This window comes from Syngnathus scovelli, chromosome 3 (assembly GCF_024217435.2).
Source record: "Syngnathus scovelli strain Florida chromosome 3, RoL_Ssco_1.2, whole genome shotgun sequence".
Classification (NCBI taxonomy): domain Eukaryota; kingdom Metazoa; phylum Chordata; class Actinopteri; order Syngnathiformes; family Syngnathidae; genus Syngnathus; species Syngnathus scovelli.
In genome coordinates this window covers 15,973,909-15,996,441 of record NC_090849.1, presented here as the reverse complement: position 1 = coordinate 15,996,441, position 22,533 = coordinate 15,973,909, and the positions used below count along the sequence as shown (strand labels likewise).

Here is a 22,533-nt window from a genome sequence, read left to right as displayed (position 1 = left end):
ACTTTACCCAGAGTCTTGTCTTACAGGCGGTCCACGTATGACAAAATGAAGAGAATGTAGAATCCTACTGCAATGTGCATGCACTTTTTTTTTATCTGTATAGAAAACGACAGAGTTAAACAACTTAATTATTGCGTAAATTAATTCTATATTAGCAGTTTAATATATTATTGAGCAAATGAAAACCTTTGTGAATACACTGTGGGTAAATTAGTAAAGCGGATTTGATTAGTCAAATATACTTCATATTTAAAATTATATTTACGCGTTTTTTAATCTTACGTAACATTGTGAACAAACTATGTGTAGAGGGGACTAATTAAAATACAGAAACACATTTTATGTAAGTGTAAGGGTGTCTGCAGTGATCAAATCAATGCCCTGCTCTTTTCAGTACTGTATACATATACACAAAATAAAAACAGCATTGTCCTTTTATTGTTTTTATTGAGCTTCAAATCTGCCAATACCATCATATCAAGACATTTCAATAATGTAAAGGCACAGTTTTATCAGGTAAAAATGCTGATCTTATTTACAGCAAATGTTTGGACACAGTACATTTGTGCACCCCCTACCAGTCAAAATGACCACCAAAGGATTCAATAAAACCGTCTACTTCCTTGCAAGCCCTTGTTCTTTCTCTAATTCTACAAGTACAAAAATATGAAATGTGGCTGGCTACATATGGGACAAGATTTGACACGTTTCCTGTAATTAAATAAAACTCAAAGGGCTTTTCAGCATTAGAATTACTGAAATGACTAGTTACTGCACCAGATGGCAGCTGCTGGTTCCCGATGTTCTTAAATGTCTATCTCAGGAATTAAGGTCCGTTTGCAGTCAATGTTGCCAAATCCAAAAACCATCCATTAGAATCCCAGCTGCAATTGTTTGGTAAAAAGATGGCAGTACACACAGACAGCCCTGCTGCTGTAGCCTGAGTTCAAGACGGGATCACAACCGTTATATTTACAATATGTCTGCCCTTTTGGCGCACAGAGGCAATAGTTGTTATCCTTCGGGGAAATAAGTACCAACATTGAGGAAACGCAAGACAACCCAGAGTTCCACAAATGATCGGCACGAAAGAAATAACCCAATAACAAAAAACTAATTTACCTACAAATTTGCATTCAGTCTATATATCATATTTTCACTATACAGCTGTTTACTGGAAGCCCTATTCTGTTTCTTGTATTTTACCTTCTATAATAATGGGAAACAAACCTTATAAAATGGACAAATGCAGTCATACAAGTGAAAAAGGCTTCTTGCAATCACTCGTCAATGCATTGTATTGCTTACATGGCATCAAGCACAGCAACCATCTTCAATTTGCACTAAAAATGTAATGCGATCAGATTCGCCCATTTACTTCTTTAAAATGTTTCACTTTACACAAACTATATAGCAGTAAGTGATTGAAATGTAAGAATTTGACATTTGTTCAGTCAAAACAGAATGACACAGAATATATACTATATATTAAAAAAAAACCGTTAACCAGCTTGTAAAGAGCACGCAGCTCATTTCTCCTTTCAAAATTTTTTGGTCCAATTAAAAAGTAAACAAAACACTTTTTATCTTATTAATCAGTCCAGCAAATAATACATTGATTACATAATGTTAATTCATATTCAAAAGGACAAACTAAAGATGGGGAGAAGGGTCGGGGAGATGTAAAAGACAGCAAATGGATCAAAAGAAATAGTACAATCCAAATGTTCAGCTGAGAGGAATGACAAGAAGGCACACAGAGTTGAGACCTGACGTCACAGAGGTAGCAGAGGCCGAGAGAAGGGGGAGTGGCAAAAAGAAAAAGGGTTCAAAAGCATAAAAGTAACAGCATAAAAGTCAGGAGAGGAGTGTGATATAATGTCTATCTGTCCTTGGAACCGAGCTTCTCGATCAAATCCTGCAGGGGGGCGAGCTCTCGCCGGTCGATAAGGTTGAATTCCTGCAGGTGACACAGACAGAAATATATCAAATATATGGGCTAAGAATACATATTGAAATCGAAGCCACTCCATTTTAAAACTTTTTCAAACAGATTTAATGTGACACATCTCAGCAGTCTGCCAACCGCTTCACCCCATTTTTCCCTTCACAATAAGTGGTTGAGCTACACGGAGATGGCTGTAGGACACACTTGCTGCACCATCTCAGTCAAGCAGAAGCCGAAAAGTGGTGCAGGAACCTACCTGGACAAAGAAAATGAAGTGCTTGAAGGAGGTGTTGAGGTGAGCCTCTTCCTGCAGCTGCATCACAGAGTCAAAATGCTGATGGTAGATGTGTGCATAAACCCTGAAAAGGCGCTTCAGGATGGTTTTGGCCACAGACATGAAGTTCTTGGGAAACGGAACCCCTGCGGTGGAAAACAGATTTTACTTTGCATAAAACCTGATCAAATCTCTAAAGGTCATGTATGGAATGCTGTTTTGTGTGCAATTTGACTGAGTTAGTTTCCTCAAACTTTCACCAGATGGTGCTAACTACACTGATCTGATGAGTCTTAGAGTCCTTTAACACATGACCTCATCACACTGCTCCATATAACTAAAGTCACAAGATTAGTCATTTGTGCTAAGAAGCTGCAGATCTGTCCTCTGGCTGCAGAGCAGTCAAATGATGAATTCTTCCATCTAAATACAGCACTTTGTTTTATGAAAGTATTAATATATGGGGGAAAAAAATTGGTTTCCCTTATGAACACAGAAGAGCACTGATCATTTTGGTGACTTTGCAGCATACATTGCAATGAAGATCCCACAAATCTCATCAGGCAGTAAAACGTGTCAATGTTCCAAAATCAAATCTTACCAATCTTAGAGGGAAAAAGTGTCTCATCATCCAGCTGATCTTGAACCCATGTCATCAGATAATCAATGTACTTGGGTGCGGAGCATTTGATAGGCTTTTTAATGTTGGTGCCATCAGCCCAGTGGTACTCATATCTGCAAAAAGGTGACAAAGTTAACCTCAGCGAGCTTTTAACCTAACAGCAATATGACTGAGAAGTAGTAGATCAGAATGGCTTAAAAGCTCTACATATCAACTGAGTTCATGCAAACTTTGCTTGGCAAGAGATAGAATCAAATATGCAAGCGAGTGGGAAATGCAGGGCTATCTCTTCTGAATGTGGATATTTCTGATTGCTGCTTCGTGAGCAGGAAGTGAGCCCTTCCTCCTGATTAAACTCTGACCGTCAGAGGATAGAGGAAGTGCCAGATCTAGATTTAAGCAACAAACAGCAAGCGTGTGAAGAGACTGCAAGCCACATTTTAGACCCATAACGTCTTTCATGCTATTACTTAATTCCCTGGAAATAAACAGATTTTATAGACAACAGGAATTTGGTGGAGACATTTCTTACAAAGTCACCATTTAGATAAGGTGTTGTTGAACTTCTTGGGTCGAGGGACTCCTTTTTATTCAGTGTGCTCTACTGCCTTACCTGGGGCCAGCAGACATGACTGAGCAGCTGGCCTCAGTACAGAACTCTGTAATGGTGCCGTACAGCATGTTGATCTGGTTGAAGAAATCCACCGCTGAAATCCAGAAAAATGCACTTAATACCTTATGTCATAACAATAATAATAAAAAAACAACAACTCATAAGCACTAAAGTCTAATGGTGGGGTGGTGTAGTAATTATGAGAATCAGAATCAGAGAAGGTCCTCGACTGACTCAAGTAATTGCTCTTTTTAAATGTGTTGTTTTGTTTTGTCTTTATACTGTAGATTTTTACTTGGTGGGTCTGGAACGATATGTCTGTGATACATAGAAGTTCAATGCATCGGTAAAACAATGTCTTTTCCTCAATGTGTGGTGTCGCTTTTGTTTTTGCACTCACTGTTGACTGCGATCCACTCATTGAGATCTTCTCCCTCCGGCAGCATGACCGCCTGCCTCAGGTTCCCACTGCCCAGCGTGGCCTCAGCATGTTTCAACAGTTCATACTGATGAGAGCCCTCTGGGATGTTCTTCTTGGGCTTGAAGGTCTTGGATGAGCGACTACTGCTGGAGGTAAACACAAACAGAGCTGAAAGCTGCCGGATACTACAACATAGGTGCGAACGAAAGCACGTGGACTTGTCAAACTTAAAACTAAACGTTTTGGTACAAATCAATTAATTTTATGTCAATAAGATTTAATGTTCATACTCAATATCAACATTATTTTACTACTTTTAGTTTAGGTATCTCAGGTGCCCTTTTAATGAAAGTCCCTTGGAAGGTTTAAAGCAAAACTGAGCGAGACAACATTTGTAAAGCTAGATTTCTCGACATAGGTATTAGATCGATACATGTGAAAGTGTACTTGCTGTACATGAAATGTGACACCACAGACAATGGTCAAATGAGTGGGTCAATTAAATGCCTCAGATGTAACTAAGCAGGAAGGCATTGGTGTTAAATAAGTGACAACTAACATGTAGATAGAGACATAAATGGTTACGAACGTTCACAATATCATTCGGATTACACGTCAGGCGAAAGCAACCCAACTGAAAGCTAGCATTAACGGTCTAGCTAGCATGGAAGTTATAATTAAATGGCGGCTGGCTGAAAAGACGAAATGAGCACATAAAACGCATTCCGATGAATAATGATAACCCTTTTACGACAAAGTAGTTTACACCGTCATCGCAATGTTGTTAAGTTGTTTTTAAGCAAGGGTGTCTTCTAGTTCTAAGTTACTTCCCCTGCTGGAACTTTAGCTAACGTTAACCGCAAGCGCCGATGACAAAATTAGATCACGAGTTCGAATGTTTCTCACGTCTACTTACAATAGAAAGCTCATCTTGGCGAAGCGGTCGTCGGAGTGGCTCGATTAAAACTCCACGCTTCCGTTTAACGGCGCTGCGGATTGTTATTTTGGCAAGGCAACGGTCTCGTACGTGTTGTTCGCTAACAGCTAACATCAACTGCACCCACCGAGGTTCTTCCTCTGGCGACGAGAGGGCAACACTGTCGCCCCCTGTTGGATACATGAGAAACCACTGACGTATGATGAAATGGGCTTTACGCCTGACATAAGACATCTCAGTAAACATTAACATGACCAGAAAATTGCTACAGAAGTCATTTTGAAGACGACAGATTTCTTTGCATTTCTTGTCTGACAGATTTTCTCTGTCTGATTCACCGACTTGACAGATTCGCTGCAAAGTGTAAAGAACGAAGCGAAGTCTTTTTTTCTTTATTTATTTGAAATATGAAAATATGTTTATGTATGTATACATGTATGTTTTTATTTCACTTGAGTCTCATTTGTGTTTTTATCTTTAATAAAATAAATTTCAACGTTGACTGAATCTGTCTGTTATTTTAAATATGAGAATATGTTTATGTATGTACGTATGTATGTTTTTATTTCACTCAAGTCTCATTTGTGTTTTTGTTTATCTTTCATAAAATAACAAATTGCAACGTGGACTGAATCATATTATCTGTCCAAGTTTAAAAACAAACTGTAATGCAAATACTAGACGACAGGAGTTGGAAAAGTATTTTTTTTTTTCAAATCGGATGAAATAAGGATGCAAGGAAGAATGGGGAAAAAATCTAAAGCAAATATGAATGCTTGCTGCTACCATTTGATAATTCAATATACATACAACTAAAATTACAGATCATAGTCAGTATGGCTTCACAGCACTCTATACTTTCGCCTCTAGAGGGCAGAATATACTAATTGGTGATGGATCCCATTGTTCTGCTTCCATCACCTTAAGGCAGTGGGGGAGGAAAAAATGTAAATAGTAAGAGTTTAAAAGATCACTGCTTTGCAAGGTCATTTGATGAAGTGGGAGGTTGCGAATTGAGAAGTCCTTTGCATTATCTTTGTTGGACCCACTGATGAAAGAGTCCACTCAAACTCACAACGCTCACTTCTTCCTCTTCTCCACTTTGCCCCTTAAGTTACACTTTACGCTTTGGATGATTGTTTTTTATTTGTTTTTGTTTTTTTGGGATGCTGCAGATCACTGTGAAGGACTGACCGAGGGATCTACAAAGAGGAACTTTCTTGGCACTTTCTTTATTGACATCCTGAGAAAGGTGCTCAGATTTTCCCCATTACCTTTGTGGGGTTTTCAGATGGAATAATGCCTTCATGTTGGAGTAGAAGATCCTGGCTTCCAGCTTTGTTTGCTGCCACTCTGGTTGTTCCTCTTGTTCATGCTGGATCCGACCACGAGAGAAGGCTGGCAGGGTCGTCCTCATGCTATGGAGGGTTTGACCTCTATTTTGTCTTGGACAAGTGAGTTCAACTCTGCTGTACAACAAGAAAAAAATGGTGACACCAAATTTAGATGCAGTGCATGAAATCATTCTTGTAAAAGTAAGATACAAGCATATATATGAAGACCCATTGAAGCATATAAGTAATGGATTGGCATTTTTAATCACTAGTAATATTTTTTAATAAATAAAACAATACACTTTGTGATGAGGTGTACTGCCATGTCAGCAGTAAGTTTAGAATGATGATGGTATCATAGGCTCCAAAAACTATTTCAGCATGGGACACATATGTTCAACGTTAGTGCTCTAACAAAGCTGTGTTTGTTTTCATCAACATAACAGTCCACGTGGAAGGATATTTAAACCTAAACTGCGTGCACCAAACTCACAGGGAAGTTCAATACATTGTCGTAGAGGGATTTGTTGATCATGTGGAAGTTGGGACGTGGGACTTGAGTGCGTGTCATCAGCTCCAGACATGCTGATGCATTGTTAAATGTTTGTTAAAAGTGGGAATCGTGCATGTGTCAAAGTCTATGGACATCTAGACGCTATTCCATGTTTTAAAGGAATGCATCCATTTTCACTTTATTGTTTTTACATTGTATCTTCGTGTGGACCCATTGAACTTGCAGCAACCATGCCCTCCGCCTGCCCCCACCCTCCCGCTCCGGTATTAGCTTCATCATCGCTCGGTATCTTCACAGCCTATCTGTTATTGGCTCCAGATGTTTCAAAGTTTCAGCATGTTGTTTTGGGCTTTTTGCATTGGAACTTATGCCATGGTAACAATGAAAAATAGGCTTGGTAAGAAGGAGGAAGAGGATGGAATCTGAGGTTATAAAAGCAAAGTTTAAATGAGGACATGTGATTCAGAGATACATGCACATATTTTTTTTTTTATAATTCAGTGTCATTTTTAGTTACATATTTGTTAGTAACTGAATGATGAATGGCTTCCTTCTGCTATGTGATGCTGTTGTGTTTATTTTGTAATTGCACAGGAAATGGAGGATTTTTTGGCATTTGATTTATGGCCCAATAAAAACATTAAGGAAAAAATAATACCAATAGCTCAACTTGGAGCGCATTCACTATAAGGAGGTAAACAAAGAGAGCAAAATTGATTAGCATCAACACTCCACTGGTGAATGCATTTCTCAGATTGTAACAACAGACCTAATTAATTGCGTATGCATTCTAAGGATGTTAGCAGTAACTTGAGCAGTGTGCATTCCCTCAGGGGAAAGCAGCTTAAAGATCCAAACTCCTGCTGATTTGCTTCTGTGCAATAAATCTGGTTTTAATTAACAACCCTCAATTAAAAGGCAGCTCTCTGTTCTTTTAGATTGTTCTATGTGTAGGAAATTAACCATGTGACTTTTCTTCTTGCTAGATCTGGGAGTGTGATGGACCACTGGACTGAAATCTACCATTTTGTTGAGCACTTAGCTCATAAATTTATAAGGTAAACTCATCGACGTTTTGGGCAAAAGCCTTCAAGATTTATTTTCTGATCTCACTGTGTTTATTTCTGCTTTGCTTTAGTCCACAATTAAGAATGTCATTTATCGTGTTCTCCACTGAAGGGAAGATTTTAATGCGCCTGACAGAGGACAGGTGAGTACGCATGACCTATTGTGGGATTTTTTTGTTTTGTTTGTTCTGATCTGGAGCATTATTTTGCATACTATACTATATATTGTATACAATCAATAACAGCCATTTAGACTTTACTGTAGTTTGGTGGTGCACATGTTTACAGCAACGTGACATGATCTTATCTTCTATGCAGCACACAGCGTAATAGTGCATCTCATGACTCATATCTTTATAGCAACGCATCCATTATCTGAACCGTTTCGGGAAAAAGTTCTCCACAATTTACCTGATTTGAAAAAAAAGCTGGAAATCTTTATTTAAAGCACATGATAATATATACGTATGTATGAGCTGTGATTGTTTTGTGTATGTCACCTCAGAGAACGCATCCGCAAAGGTCTGGAGGAGCTCCAGGGAGTTCATCCAGGTGGAGACACCTTCATGCACGAGGGCATCCTGAGGGTGAGCTCCAACACCACTCTGTCTTCACTCTTCACCTAACGTGAACACTAAACACATGACTCAATAAATTGAACAGATATTACCTTCTTGTAGAATGTGGTTGATTGCCAGCTTATCGTCGGTGTGTTTGTTCCACAGGCCAGTGAGCAGATATATTATGGAAACACAGAAGGTTCGTATGATCAAGATTTTACTCTCCAATGTGGGTTTGTTGTTATGCCAAAGTCTTCCAAAAAAACATCCTCGAGCTAAATACTTAAGAGTCAGAGGGTCCCTGAAGCTTTAAAAGACTACGTACTTGTGACTGCATGCTTATAAATTAGGTTACATTTACAAAAGTGTCTAGCTAAGCCTAGATCATATACTAAAAAGATCTGATCAAATGGTTTATACCCGCAGGTTATCGGACCGCCAGTGTTATTATAGCTCTGACAGATGGAGAGCTACATGAGGATCTCTTCTTCTATGCCGAGAGAGAGGTCAGAGAGACGAATCGACTTTCACAATAATTGCAATCAAGTGTCAATTTGGGCACCACTAACCACTTTAAACTGTGTCACATGACCGCTTTGATCATTCTGTTTTTTATTCATTCTGCTACGTAAGAGCTTCTATAAGAGTTCAGAGCGTGTTGGACTTTGTTGTGTAATGTTCGTTCAAGCACATGTGGCCAGCCAGGGAAATAATACTACTTAATGAAAACGATGATATCCAACATGGTCTTGGTTGTTGCATGTCTTGTACAAACATTTAGTTGCATGACAAAATTCAAAGCTGTGTAACTTTGTTTTGTAAAATGTTGTAAAATGCTGAGCTGTAACAGAATCCATGTGCTGCAAGGAATGTTGTCTCATTTGTGCTCTCAATCTTTGCCAACCTGACAGGCCAATCGCTCACGGAGTCTGGGGGCCACGGTTTACTGCGTCGGGGTGAAGGACTTCAATGAGACTCAGGTGGCTTTTTACATCAACTTTTTGCACATATTTCTCAAACATGAAAAAAAACTCACATTTGTCATAGAGTGAAGATACTTTAACGGCATATGCAGTTGTAGCAAACCCATCAATTCTCACATGTACTAAACAGGTTACAGCTTTTTTTTTTTTTTTTTTCCAGCCAAGACTTTAAAGGTCAAGCTGCCAACTAGTGTGCTTGACAATGGCGATAAATAACCTTTGATTATGTGCAATTTTTAAGAATCTTATGATGGTGAATTTATATATCTATAAAAAAAAAAATTGCATGGGCAAAATATAGCACACTGTCTTGCTGTCTCTTCCAATGGCAATGTTAGATTGAAATTCTATATGGATTTTTTTTTAGGCTGATGCAAATTGTAAAAAATCCCCAAACTGATTCATCGGCTGATTAATTAGGTTACATAAAATATCGAATGAGTAAAATTTTCCCAATTGAATACTGTTTTGAGTTCAATATAAAATTCACAGTGACATCAAAACAGTGCTGTAGTTCCTTTATACATTGTTGTCATTCCGTAAGAAATGTGGGTCAAGTTTAAAAATATCGGAATCTGGACAATGACTAAAAAGTGAATTTACACTTAATGTTTCACTTGTGTTTTTATATTGCTCACCTTCAGCTGGCGAAGATTGCTGACAGTAAGGACCACGTATTCCCTGTCACCGATGGATTTGAAGCTTTGCAGGGAGTCATTGATTCTGTGAGTATGTCACCCTTGTCCACACAAACAACACGTGTGTGGAAATGAGTGACTATAGATTGTCGGCCCACAGGAAATCACCTTGACATATAACACCTGCACCCAATGACCTCATACTTTAAACTCATAAGTGCATACCAGACCTAAGGACTATAAGCCTTCCTTAAGGGCTTGTATCCCTGAAACTGTGCTAGGGACAAAATTCCAGAAAATACTTGCTGTGACTGTCACTTTGCTGTTTTTGATCAGCGAGGCTCATGTTTGGCCAAACTGGATCAAAGAGCTTTCTGGATCTCTTGTGATTTAACCGTTGTCAGGAAATAAAAAAAAAATAAAACAGTTTTTCGTGACAACAGGGCTGCTTTTTGATAGGCTAGGCTCATCATCTGCAGCGCATTATCATCTAATTTGAATTTCAAGGAGCAAGCCATGTTCTCAATGACGTCAGGGAACGGTTTAAAACTGTTGAAGTAGCAGCATCATGTCAACAAACAAATAAAAGAGATTATAACAACTGAAAACACTGACACGGAAAAAATATTGTGGCGAATGCCAAGTTATTCCCATTAATGCTTTTTTTCTATTTACATTTCCCCAGATCCTGAAAAGATCTTGCATTGAGATTCTGGCAGCTGAGCCCTCCAGTATCTGTGCAGGAGGTGAGGAAGCAGGGTTTTCTTTCATGCTGAGAATCGTAAACTTGGCACTGAAGATTTTTGGGGGTCATCACAAATTGTTGAAATGACATTTTGTGTTTTCATTTCTCCTCCATCAGAGTCATTCCAGGTTGTCGTAAGAGGAAATGGATTCCTCCATGCACGCAATGTGGAAAAGGTCCTATGCAGCTTTCGCATTAACGACACCCTTACTAAAAGTAAGTGAAACATATCTTCAAAAATCTGAAATGACCAGTATGTGTATTATTCTGGCTGACAGTGTTTTTATATGAGAAAAACTGAAAAACACCCCTCAATAAATAATTGGGTCCATTATAATATGTAGGGGAAGTTTAAATTAAAAGTCCAATGCAAAGCTGGATTCCTGTATGATCAAAAAAGGCGCCAGGTTTACAGCCTTGGCTTTTTTATATTCGCTTAAAAGTTGTTCTGTTGTTACTGCCTGTAAAGAAAATGGCAACCAGTGCCACACATGCAACAAAGTGCCTTTAGGGCAACAAACAATTTCCCCACAGTCTTTGCTGGTGGCTTAATGAAATAGTTGTGGAAACCGCTTCCTACTGTGCACACCACAGCTCTGCGGGTGGTGTTGGTCTAGTTTACAAAGAAAGATCAAACACGTCTCCTAAATGAGGCAATATTATACATTTCCCTACATCTAATGGTGCTTAACTTTTTTGCACGACATGAACTTTTCTTTTAATGAAATTGACCCCATGAATGGTAACTTGGGAGCAAAAGGGTACAATCTGAATATTCTTCCAACAGGGAGTTAGATGTAATTTTGTAGTCTTGCGGGGATTAAACTCTGTGTGCGTTTCACTGGATTTGTTTAGTTGTTCTTGAGAAGCCTCTGAGTCCAATTTATCTTTCTTTAATGGAAGAAAAAGCACAGTGGATGTTGGGATGAACTTGGAGCGAGATCACATATGATCTGGCTCCGTTCCTATTGAGGCTAAGCTGTTTCTGGCCACATTATTCGCTTATCCTTCCATCCTGCACAAAGTTTCAAGAGTGGATCAGCCATGACCCATGTGACTCTCGTGTTGATTTCCTCAGTTCTGGGGTATGCTCTCCCACTGCCAAAATAAACACAGCGGCTTGGTCATGATGCTTGTTGGAGCTGCTTTCCTAAAAGCCAGCTGGAAACGGACAAGACCTAGATTTACCTCAAAAACAAAAGCCGTCAATTTTATTGAGGGTTTTGTATGAGAGACTTCATTCCCTCAGTATTTGTTTTGATTTTGAGGTAACGCGCTTCGCCGAAATTTGGGAAGTGACTTCTCGTGAAAGTCACTACTTTCCGTGAAAATGTTCCTGGAGTCCCTTCTCCTATTGCCCAACATTCATTCAATGACTGTGATGCCTTTTGGTGAACAACAAAGTAATTTCAGATCAACAGTTATTTTTGGCCTTCTTTTATATGACAAGACTGGAATGTTGGACTCAATGCTCATGTTTTCCTAACACATTTCCATCTTTGTCTCCAGTGGTGAAACCTTTGATCGTGGAGGATACATATCTTCTCTGCCAGGCTCCTGTGCTTCAGGATGAGGGAATGTAAATTCACCGTCGTGCCCCTTTTGTTTTTCCAACAATGTCACCAGCATGACAATTGAGTTGTTTTCTCATTTCTTTTCCAGGGCAGCAAATCTTTATGTCAGTATGAACGAAGGGCTGAGTTTCATCTCCAGTTCGGTCACCATTACGACTGTCAGCTGTGTGAGTACAAGAATTAAAAAATAATCCTTTAACTTGGAATATCCATTATAGTTGATTAGAACACAGCAATCATTGCTGCCACCAAAGAAGCTTGCCTTGAAGCTTGAGGCAACTCAACTGTAGTAACAAACCATTCAGCGGTTTCCAGTGTTTATTTCTTCCTCTCATGACAAAGAAATGACATGGAGCAAAAAACAAAGCAACTCTTTGGACCGTACATTTTTACCTTGTGTGTGATGCTGTGTTTATATGTCACAGTCTGATGGGACTATTTTGGCCATCACTCTGCTCATCCTCATGCTGCTCCTCATCTTGGCTCTCCTGTGGTGGTTCTGGCCCCTCTGCTGCACTGTGGTGAGTCCACCCTCTAATACAGATCAGTAGTGACATTGATGACGAATAGCTTTTGAAAGGCACTAATAGAGCTTGGTTTGCCGTTCTCATGTCCGGCCAACACTGCCCCAGGTCATCTGGTTAACCTAAACAAAAGTCAACAGTTTCGGGCTTATATTTCAGAATGGAACAAACAGAAGAGGTCAAGGCTGTTGTGTAACAGTTTGAGTAATATGGGATGTTGAGATTGCTTCTCCTATTTGTTTAAAAATTCAAGTCCACATTACTACCGCAGTGTATATGTAGTATGTAGCCAACTACTATCCTCACTGATCACGAGCATTCTGATGAGATTAAAAACAAGAGTTGTGTCAAAAATTATTCCGATACAAAACAATAATGTTTTCATTGATACGGACATCATCTAACGATATTATTAATGTAGTTGTAGAACTTCACTTAAATAGGGTCAACCGAAATTAGCATTGTTCTTTACACCTAAGAAAGCAGCCAGCAAATGCATCTTTTCATTTTGATTTTCATTTTTTTTCTGAGAAAAAAGTGTTAAGGCCTTATTAAAAGAAAAAATATAACAGGAATGAAATCATCATCTCACAAGAGCAAATATGAATGCGACAAGAATAAAGTTGTACACTTACAAGGAGAAATGCTTGATTTTAAAAGATAAACTTTGCAATCACAAACATAATTGCTTCAAAATGCCGAAACAATGAAATAGTCACTGTTTTGGCACATCAACACTATAATCAGAATAAGCAGTGGAATCAAATTGAGAAAATATTTTCTCTGTTCTTGTGAAAGAAATCACCTATTTTGGGGGGTATATGACACCATCAGCTAGACTTCCTCATAATACTGTAACTTTATTCAACAAACTCTACACCTCCGGTGTGGCCCCTGGTACTTTTTTCATCAGTAATCACTGAATAATTGGAATATTTTGTTTGGATGAGACTGATGAAAAATATGGTATAGCATTATAAATCACCAAAAGTGAGGTGATTTGTCAAGTAGTCAGCAGCTCTGCACAATGTAAAACGCAAGGAACAGCACATCTGTGCCAGCATCAGAATATTGCAACAAATTATCTCGTCACAGTCAAATTCAGTCTTTTTCTCTTGAAAAAAAAGCAGTCTAATATTACCACAGCTGGAAAAAAAACTGAGCAATCTGTCCATTTTTACATTATGGCTCCCTTTACTCACTCTGTTCTTGTCTATTTCATGGCACTCGAAGCCCATGCGTGTCTGTTTAGGAAAATGATGCCGGGTTACCATGGAGAGTCATTCTAGCTCCAGGATTTGGAGAAGGATGGAGGAAAATCACAAATAAGAAAAGTCAGGGTCACGCAATGCATTTAATTTTGCTGTCTTTATTTGGTTTATAATCAACCTGACAGCTCATCTGTAGATGGGGAAAAATGACACCAAACCACACACGAGAGGCGCGTGCAGCCGGTGCCAGGCAGACTAAACTGTACGTGCGATGTGCGTGCAGCAACATATGCAGCAAATTCAAACAATGCACATCTGAAAATATGAGAAAATGATGAATATATTCCATAGAGAGGATATTGTTCCATAAATAAATAAATAACAAGATCACATAGCAGTTTAAAAGTTTGTTTTTGCCCCAAAATGTGGAAGGCAGATTTCTAGGTCATGGAAGGTGGACAAAGCATTTCCTCAGCCATGGGTGGAGACAACAAAGTTTTCAACATGCTTTCATGACTTTATCTGATGCAGATCGATCTTCTCTCTCCCTGTGTTTATTTCTTCTCAGATCATCCATGAGCCACCGCCACCTATTGCGGAGGAGAGTTCGGTAGGGGCGGCACCTTTTCACATTCTGTGTTTTGTTTATTCTGACATCTTAAACGTCCATGACCAAGTGCTATCATTCCCTCTCGCCCTGGAACGAAAGTCCAACAATCTCTTGAACGTGTTGCGAGTTCACGCCCTCCAACATTAACAATAAAATTCAGACTATTGCTATTTTCCGACCCATCCCAGTTTTCCGGCTGATTTTAATTTATAGCCTCGAGTCTTCCAAGCATTCTGTTGGGAATTATATCCAACCATTAAGACACTAATACCGCATTTGCACGAATTATGCTGTTTACGCCTGAAACAAATAGCCTGGCATGCTCGATGATATATTATCAGTCGCATGAGATTTTCCTTTTTGGCTTCTGTGTTATTTCCTTGAATCTGTCAACCACCACAGACAGACAGAGGAAAAAAAAGGATGGATGTTAGAGCGGAGAAGGACATAAAAGAACTCCTTCCAAATTATGCCTGGTTATTTTAGAAGAAGAATTTTACAGGTTGTGTCCTGGTGACTGGCCTCAACATTGATACACTACGTACGTAACTAGCTGTTTCTAAATTCTACCCTGAAAAAAATAATTGGGCATTATTTTGATTGACAGTGTTAGAGAAGTATTCATTTAACAATGTGTTTGTTATTGTGGTTAGGGTTTGCAGTAGTATCATACTGAGGGTATTTTTTTTAAATATATTTTGACCCTGTATGTAAAAAATGTGATCAAAATACTATGCTCAATACTTGATATGATGCAATGCAGTTCTATACTATAGCCAGCTCTAAGTTTAAGTTGAAGCCCCTCATCATAGTTTTTTACAACCCTCAGGATGATGAAGACGATGATACACCAAAGAAGAAATGGCCCACTGTAGATGCGTCCTACTACGGAGGACGGGGAGTCGGGGGAATCAAAAGGATGGAGGTGAGAAGAGTGCATCAAGTTAGTCCACCTTAGGACCTTTCTCAACTTCAACTAAATGAACTGGTCTTTGTTAGGTCCGCTGGGGTGAGAAAGGCTCCACTGAAGAAGGAGCAAAACTGGAGAAGGCCAAAAATGCCAAAGTGAAGATGCCTGAGCAGGAGTTTGTGCAGTGCCCCACGCGTGTTCTCAACAACGGCATGCAAAAACCCATTGGAGCACACAAGTGGTACTCGCCCATCCAGGTACGAAAATGAATAATCACATACGGCTATGGATTCAGAAATTCTTGTCCACGTTTAAGGGACATCTTTTGTTGCCTGTCTAGCATTTTTGTGAGGAGAAAACAGTTATGCACTCCAACATCTGTGCTAGTAAGATCATATTGACTTCTTTGTTTGTATAGAGCAAACTGGATGCATTGTGGGCCCTTTTAAGAAAAGCCTACAACCGCGTGTCAGTGATGAGACCTCATCCAGGTGATAAGGTAAGATTACTGCAAAATTACAGGAAACCGCAATCAGTGTGAGCGATCACGTGAAATTTGTTCAACAAGGAGGCCAGTTTGCACCGCTAATTGTAGAGAAATTGGCAGATCTGTGAACACTGTGAGACCGCAGTGTTTACTCAAATGGTATTGAGCCAAGACACCTATTTTACCTAAAAAAAATCGTACGGCAAACCTCCAAACAAAAAATATGCCCAAAAGTATGAATATTCTTTCTTTCATGATTCAGGCAAAAAATATATTTGTCAAAAAATACATAGGCCTTAATTTTAGCAAGGTAAACATGCAAAATTATTGCACTGCAAATCATTTTGTGAACCCCACCCAGAGAACTGCTGACCCCAATTTGAGAACCGTTGCATAAAGAGAGCCTCATGGGTGAAGTGATGGCAAATTGGGAGTTAACCTTGCTCTAACGTCTGGCTGGCTGCAGTGTGAATACATGCAGGGAAAAGATGTCTGCTGAAGTCATCAGTGGACCAAGCCAAATGTTATTTCTCAATGGCCAGCTGTGCATTCAAGGCGATAACAGTTCACTTTCCTGTAGGCGGTCAAAATGAATCACAACACGAAAGTTAAACACTAAAAACAGAAATGAATATTTGGCGAGACATACTAGTATTTGTGCTCGCTGACAACTACATCATTTTTGATTGTTGCATTAATTATTGCGTGTTCCGCTCGCCAAGACTGAATGTTTACTGCCAACACTTACATGCAACGTTATCACCCCCCCCAAAAGTCCATTGAGAAATAACATTTGGCTTTGTCCACTGATGACTTCAGCAGAAATCTTTCACTTCAGATGGAGCAACCTCCTTGCAGACTCCTTCATGAGTATTTTTACTGGAATTCGCACTAACATTTTGGCACATTCACTAACTCCTCAAAGAGATAATGGAAATAAAGTTGTGTCGTTTTCACTATCTAATGACATTCAAAATAATACTTGATCAGCAATAATGAAATGTTTATATTCAGAATAAAAACATGTTTCAGATCCAATTATTGTGCAGTAGTATTAGCTTCACAAGCCAGGCTGTGCTATATAGAGGCCTTTACATAACGTACACACACTCACACACACACACACACACACACACACACACACACACACACACACACACACACACACACACACACACACACACACACACACACACACACACACACACACACACACACACACACACACACACACACACACACACACACACACGAACTATACGTTTACCAGCCATTTGATTGTTTTCACAAAAGTGTGTCAGGTGGCACACAGCTGTGTTTACACTCAAGTCTGGGAGTATGGAACAATGTGAGTCATTGCTTCATCTCGAGTGTTTCTCATTTAACTCACAAGGACAACAGACCGAATGGCAGAACCAGCTTCCTGGATTAAAAATGTTGTTGTTCATTATAGAGATGCAGGCTGCATGCATACGTACGGTGATTGTGACAGAGTATGTCAGAAAATGCATGCAGCTACACATCCAAACCATTCCCAAATGCAAAACCTCTCCAAAAATAAGACAGGAAAACACTTTGTAAACAACATCCTTGAAATGTTCTTACCAGCGTTTGCAAATTCATTGAGCAAAACAAAATGTACTATGATAATTCTTAGAAGTGGCCTTGTTACGCAACCAATGCTAAGTGTCCACTTATCATCATTATTAAATCATTCGGTGAGTATGTGATGATTTGAAGATCCATTCGTAACATTCTGCACGTGGCTGCAGTGCTTTGTGTTGGATTGCCTGGCTACCATATTGGCCTGCTCCGTCATGAGAGTGATTCAAACATTATTGCATGGCTGTAATGTAACACACACGGGACATATAATACATGTTAAGTATGTTAACACGCTTACACACATTCAGCCGTTCGGTTTATTGACTGAGTGAAGTCATCAAGGAATAAAAGCAGGTGTTCAACATTAACCAATTCGTTTAGTCACATTAGATGTTTTTTCCAGCAAAGTTACGCTTAGGGTTTAATTGTCATTTTTTCCCCAATATGTCACACACAAGCCCTTGAATTTGGGGCGCTTGAAATTCAGAAATCCTCATTATTCGTAAGCGAATTTATTTATTTTTTTTTGCTTACAATGGCACAAAATACCCATTTGTGAATGTGCCACACTATGCACTCTTGTACGGGTCGGTGAAAAAAAATGCTCAATAACATTTTGTTGAGGGAAGGCCCTGACAGACTAAAAAAATAAATAAATAAATAATCAAAAAGCCAAAGAAAAATATAAAATATTTTTTAAATTCTTTCTGACCAAGGTCTCACTTAATATGCTAATATCTCATTTGATGTCATTTATGACAGCATTTCAAACAAATAATTTCTGTGTGAAACGTGTGCGAGATACAGAATCGTACAAGCTCAGGGATGTTTGGTTTTGAAAACAACAGTGAACATCCTGAGCGTGAGTGAGTCTTTCTCTTTGTAAACTTTCTTCTGGGCACTGAAGAAAACGCCTTCGTGCGGATTTACAGTAAACAGGCTGCTCTGGTTGCAATTAGGATCCTCCCTTTTATAACTTCCCCTTAATGATTGACTAACAAGATCCATCAGTGGCAAACTCAATTTCAGGTTGCTATAACAGGGGAACTGAAAAGACATTTATGTTTTTACTCAATAAATTCATCAAGTAGATCAGGGACGACAAAAAACATCTGAAAAAATTAACATTGTTGGCTGACTGCTATGGCCTGAGTGTTTCCGTAATATTATGATTACATAAATATGCAGTAAGTGGCATCTTGATTTAGCTGACATATTCAATTTAATGACATGCTGTAGGATATTCACTGTTTCATCAATGTGTTGAATATCAACATAATTGAGTGGAAACACAATTAGAAATATTTTTACCTATCAAATGAATCCAGGTTGATAAATCAAGAATTGACAGGAAATTGTATACAATCAAAGAGACAAAAATAAACAGTGTTGTAAGTGAAAGCAGATGTCTGCTTTCAATCAACACGCTGTTAAATGCAATGCACACAAGTTATATGTTGTCTTGAAGAGGAAAAGCTCAAACCAAAAGCAGACTCATTAGGCACAACTAAAACGATATGTTCAAAACACACATCACACCGAAAAAGGCCATCACCAACAAAAGTGATAATAAGTTCCACCTTTGACATCATTTCATGAATTATCTGATATTGTATAAATTACATAGTAGTTTTGCTAAATGCTAACCTGGGGGAAAAAAAATAGACTTGATTCTGATTTCCCAGTTCAAATGGAAAATGCGAATGGACTTGACCTCATTGGCCTTTCCTGCGGAGTGCTTTCTTGTGAGCATTTAGTAGAAGCTTGTGCAAAAAGTGAAGCAATAAATCATGTTTGGATTGGACTCCAATACTGTATTTTCCAGCAATACGAGAATCATTGGGCTAGCTCCAAGCTGAGCTCCGTACACGTGCAAAAAGCCTTGCACCGATGCACTCCAAAACAATGTCAGGACCTGCCTTTACTATCTAATCAAACATTTCAAAGTTGCTATCAAAACAGCTTGCAAAAATACTCACGCTCAATAGCCAAGTAGAAAAACATAAACTCCTTTAAAGGAGCTAACCAGCCCCTTTCTGCTTTTATAGCCCCTTTGGTTCGACACTAAAAGTCACTGAGTTGCATTGTAAAAGTCTGTCTAACATCTGGTCCATTTTGTCATTTCAGGGCAGATGCATGAACTTTATTCGCATGAAGTCGCCCTCCTCTCGCTACCCCCACTACAACCCGTCGCCCATCTACACCCCTCCCAGCAGGAGTCCACCCGCACCGCAGGGCACCCTCCCGCCAACCCCCGGCAGCCCACCGTTCTGCGCTACCCTGCCCATCCTGCCTTTGACGCCCTCCGACGTATGCCCCTCTCCTCCGTCCACCCCTCCCTACTACACCCCGCCTCCCAAACGGGCTCTCCCACCCACCTCTCTGCACATACCCGCCGCGCCCGAGCTGCCGCCTACCCCGCCACCTCCCCACTCGCCCTCCGGCACGCTACCCCCGCTACCTCAAGGCCCCGCTCCTGGACGAGCCCCGCCACCGGCCCGCCCCCCGCCACGCCCCGGCCTGTAGCTGACAAAGCGAGAACCCCAGCAAGAATTCAAAGCGCGTGACCATGTTTGATTGTGTCTGCGGGAGAGCAAAGCCCAGCAGGCTGTGGCGTACCTGCCTTGTGCAGGGGCCAACGAGGACCTGCCTTCCTTCCGCTATTTGTCTACACTGACTTTTGTACACATCTAGCCCAACGGATGCTTGAATTACTGACATTGAAATCACATGAGAGCATTCATTCTACCGTGGAGAGCTTTAAGTGTCTGCTCCCTGTCCGGCAGAGAGATGATGGACTCGCACATGGGAGCGTGCTCCTGTACAAAGACGACTCCAACTGCATCATGCAGAATTCAACAAACTCTTAAAATTTGATAACGATTGTCCTTATTTAGGGTCAGGGATGAGTTTTGGAGCCTTTCCCAATCGACTTTGGCTGAGAAGCGGTCTATGAGGCTGGCTACACCAGTCCATTGTGATTCTGGACTATTCAACAAGTTTCGTTGTAAGAAAGAGAGATTTATAGCGCATGAATAACTATTCACACTCCTTTGCACCTCTGGAAATTTTGGAGTGAATTGAACAATTGGTTGTCATAATCTTCAAATCAGAATGGGTGATTCCTTTTGCCATTCCAAACGGTCTGTGGATGCGCTGTCGCGATATAAACGTGTAGGACGTCATCGTTTACACACTTTACAATAGAACCGTACCGCCAGAGTTTGACTGCGATGGGAGAACTTGTTTCATACAACTTGTACTTTTTGTTTTGTTTTTTCCTTTTTTGTAAACAAGCTTAAATAAAAAATGTTATTGCTATTACAATTGCAGCTACTGTGCTTAAAAGACGAGTTAAATAATTTACGATATCAATATTTACTTCGATCCACGTAAACTCAACGTGCTCTCAATTTTAGGTGCAAGGGTCACTTTAAAAAGAACAAATTAAATTGAATTAAATGAAATTTTTACATCATTTGTTGCTCACTGGTGTGCACAGGGTCGACAAGGACCAGCAATTCTATAAAAACAGTCAGTGTGGGCAACTTTGCAAGTTAGTCTCTATAGTGACAACTTTTAATTGGTCCAAAGCTAGTGTCGGCAGGAAAATTGGTTTAGTATGATTTAATTGATGCTCTCATGTATGATAATGCAGACAGTTTGAGAACTACCAATGTTTCCTATTCGCTTTTAATTTGCATGTGTTGATCACACTGAGTTTTTCAGCATCCTCATCACGTTCCTCATTGTGCTGAAGCAGCATGATGGGAGTCACAGCTGGCCTGCTTTTATGCACATCACAGTAAACAACCAAGACTTGGACATGACATTTGGCGCTTGTACGACTGCTGATGTTCAACTCTGCGATTGCAGATGCTCATTCCATCAAGATGTGGAGAAAGACAGGCCGCAATCCGGGGCCGTGCCTGATCATTGACAGAAATAACCAGTTCCATCCGTCCATTTTTGTTTAGGGTCATGGTCACAAGCCTTACCATACTGCCTCTTTTTTTTAACATACAGTTCACCTTCAGCCTTGTAAAGTCCTTCAAAACACACTGAGTGTCGAGCGAAAACCTGGTTGCTTTTAAGTAAGTATAACCTACAGCTGCACTGCATTGTTGTTAGGAAATAAGACAAATGTGAGGTAGTTACACATACTATTCACAGAAGTTAACAATTTTCATTCCACCAATCACTAGGTCTAGCTTCACCCTTTCAGTTCATATGTAATGGCTTTCTTTCTGATACAGATGATGATTTAGTAATGTGTCAATCTGCCACAATGTAGTACCATCTACTGCTGAGAAGGACAATTTTATTTGCGTTATGTATCGGTGGCTGGAATCGGTTGTATGAACTTTGCGAAGCATACATATACAATGCTCAGTGTAAAGATTTGTTTTGGTGATATGATGGTGAGATTAATCACTCCACAATGTTGCTGCAGGTTGCCAATCTGAATGGCATCAAAATAAGAAAATGGTACGATACTGTGTGTTTTTGCTTTACTGTTGTTACTTTCACCTGGTTCCCATTTTAGTGAACTCTTAATGGCTCTGACAAAACCCTCAGTTGATTATCGAGATTGTTGCATTCAAGCACAGTGACACAGTGACGCGGATCAACGGGTTCATACACTGAGGCTTTGCAGTGCAGCCTACGCAATGCAGACTGTGAGGGAGGGAGGGGCAGAGGGGGGGGGGGGTCCTAACTTCACCAATATGGTTAACCAGCTCCAGATGTTCACATGCTGCATTATGCACACATGTGCATGAGCCATCACGGAAAATAGCAGAGCCCGACTAATCCTCTGGAAATATGGACAGACCTTAGGAAAGGCGAAATGGTGCTAATGGCTTCTGGCGGGGTTTGGCGGGCGAGTGCAATGACGAGCTCAGGCCACGTCTCACATTGAGGAAAGTCACCAACATTGAATCTTTGTGGGTGACT

General features: G+C 39.9%; 2 protein-coding genes and 1 long non-coding RNA gene across 4 annotated transcripts; 1 reads left to right on the top strand and 2 right to left on the bottom strand.

Moving 5' to 3' along the window:
- Positions 1 to 427: 427 nt before the first annotated feature.
- Positions 428 to 4,982, bottom strand: LOC125994558 (MOB kinase activator 1A). Of its 2 annotated transcripts, none has more exons than XM_049763916.2 (6): positions 4,795 to 4,982; positions 3,858 to 4,024; positions 3,458 to 3,551; positions 2,824 to 2,957; positions 2,205 to 2,368; positions 428 to 1,960 (listed from the first exon to the last, which is right to left on the bottom strand). In XM_049763916.2, exons 1-6 carry the CDS (start codon positions 4,806 to 4,808, stop codon positions 1,883 to 1,885), a joined length of 651 nt encoding a protein of 216 aa, XP_049619873.1. In that variant the 5' UTR covers positions 4,809 to 4,982; the 3' UTR covers positions 428 to 1,882. The 2 variants fall into 2 exon arrangements, with proteins under 2 accessions (XP_049619873.1, XP_049619874.1); XM_049763917.2 differs by having other exon boundaries at positions 3,858 to 4,021; positions 4,795 to 4,981.
- A 983-nt stretch (positions 4,983 to 5,965) lies between these two features.
- LOC125994561 (uncharacterized) lies at positions 5,966 to 10,052 on the bottom strand. The gene is made up of 3 exons (XR_007490637.2): positions 9,912 to 10,052; positions 8,231 to 8,364; positions 5,966 to 6,281 (listed from the first exon to the last, which is right to left on the bottom strand). It is a non-coding gene; the product is annotated as an uncharacterized lncRNA (long non-coding RNA).
- Positions 6,115 to 20,904, top strand: antxr1a (ANTXR cell adhesion molecule 1a). Its single transcript, XM_049763909.1, has 18 exons — positions 6,115 to 6,269; positions 7,650 to 7,721; positions 7,802 to 7,873; positions 8,236 to 8,317; positions 8,456 to 8,489; positions 8,717 to 8,796; positions 9,202 to 9,270; positions 9,918 to 9,998; positions 10,597 to 10,657; positions 10,774 to 10,872; positions 12,166 to 12,235; positions 12,319 to 12,397; positions 12,656 to 12,751; positions 14,534 to 14,575; positions 15,405 to 15,500; positions 15,575 to 15,742; positions 15,904 to 15,984; positions 19,705 to 20,904. The coding sequence occupies exons 1-18, from the start codon at positions 6,115 to 6,117 to the stop codon at positions 20,101 to 20,103; spliced, it is 1,836 nt and encodes a 611-aa protein (XP_049619866.1). The 3' UTR covers positions 20,104 to 20,904.
- The last annotated feature ends 1,629 nt before the right edge of the window (positions 20,905 to 22,533 follow it).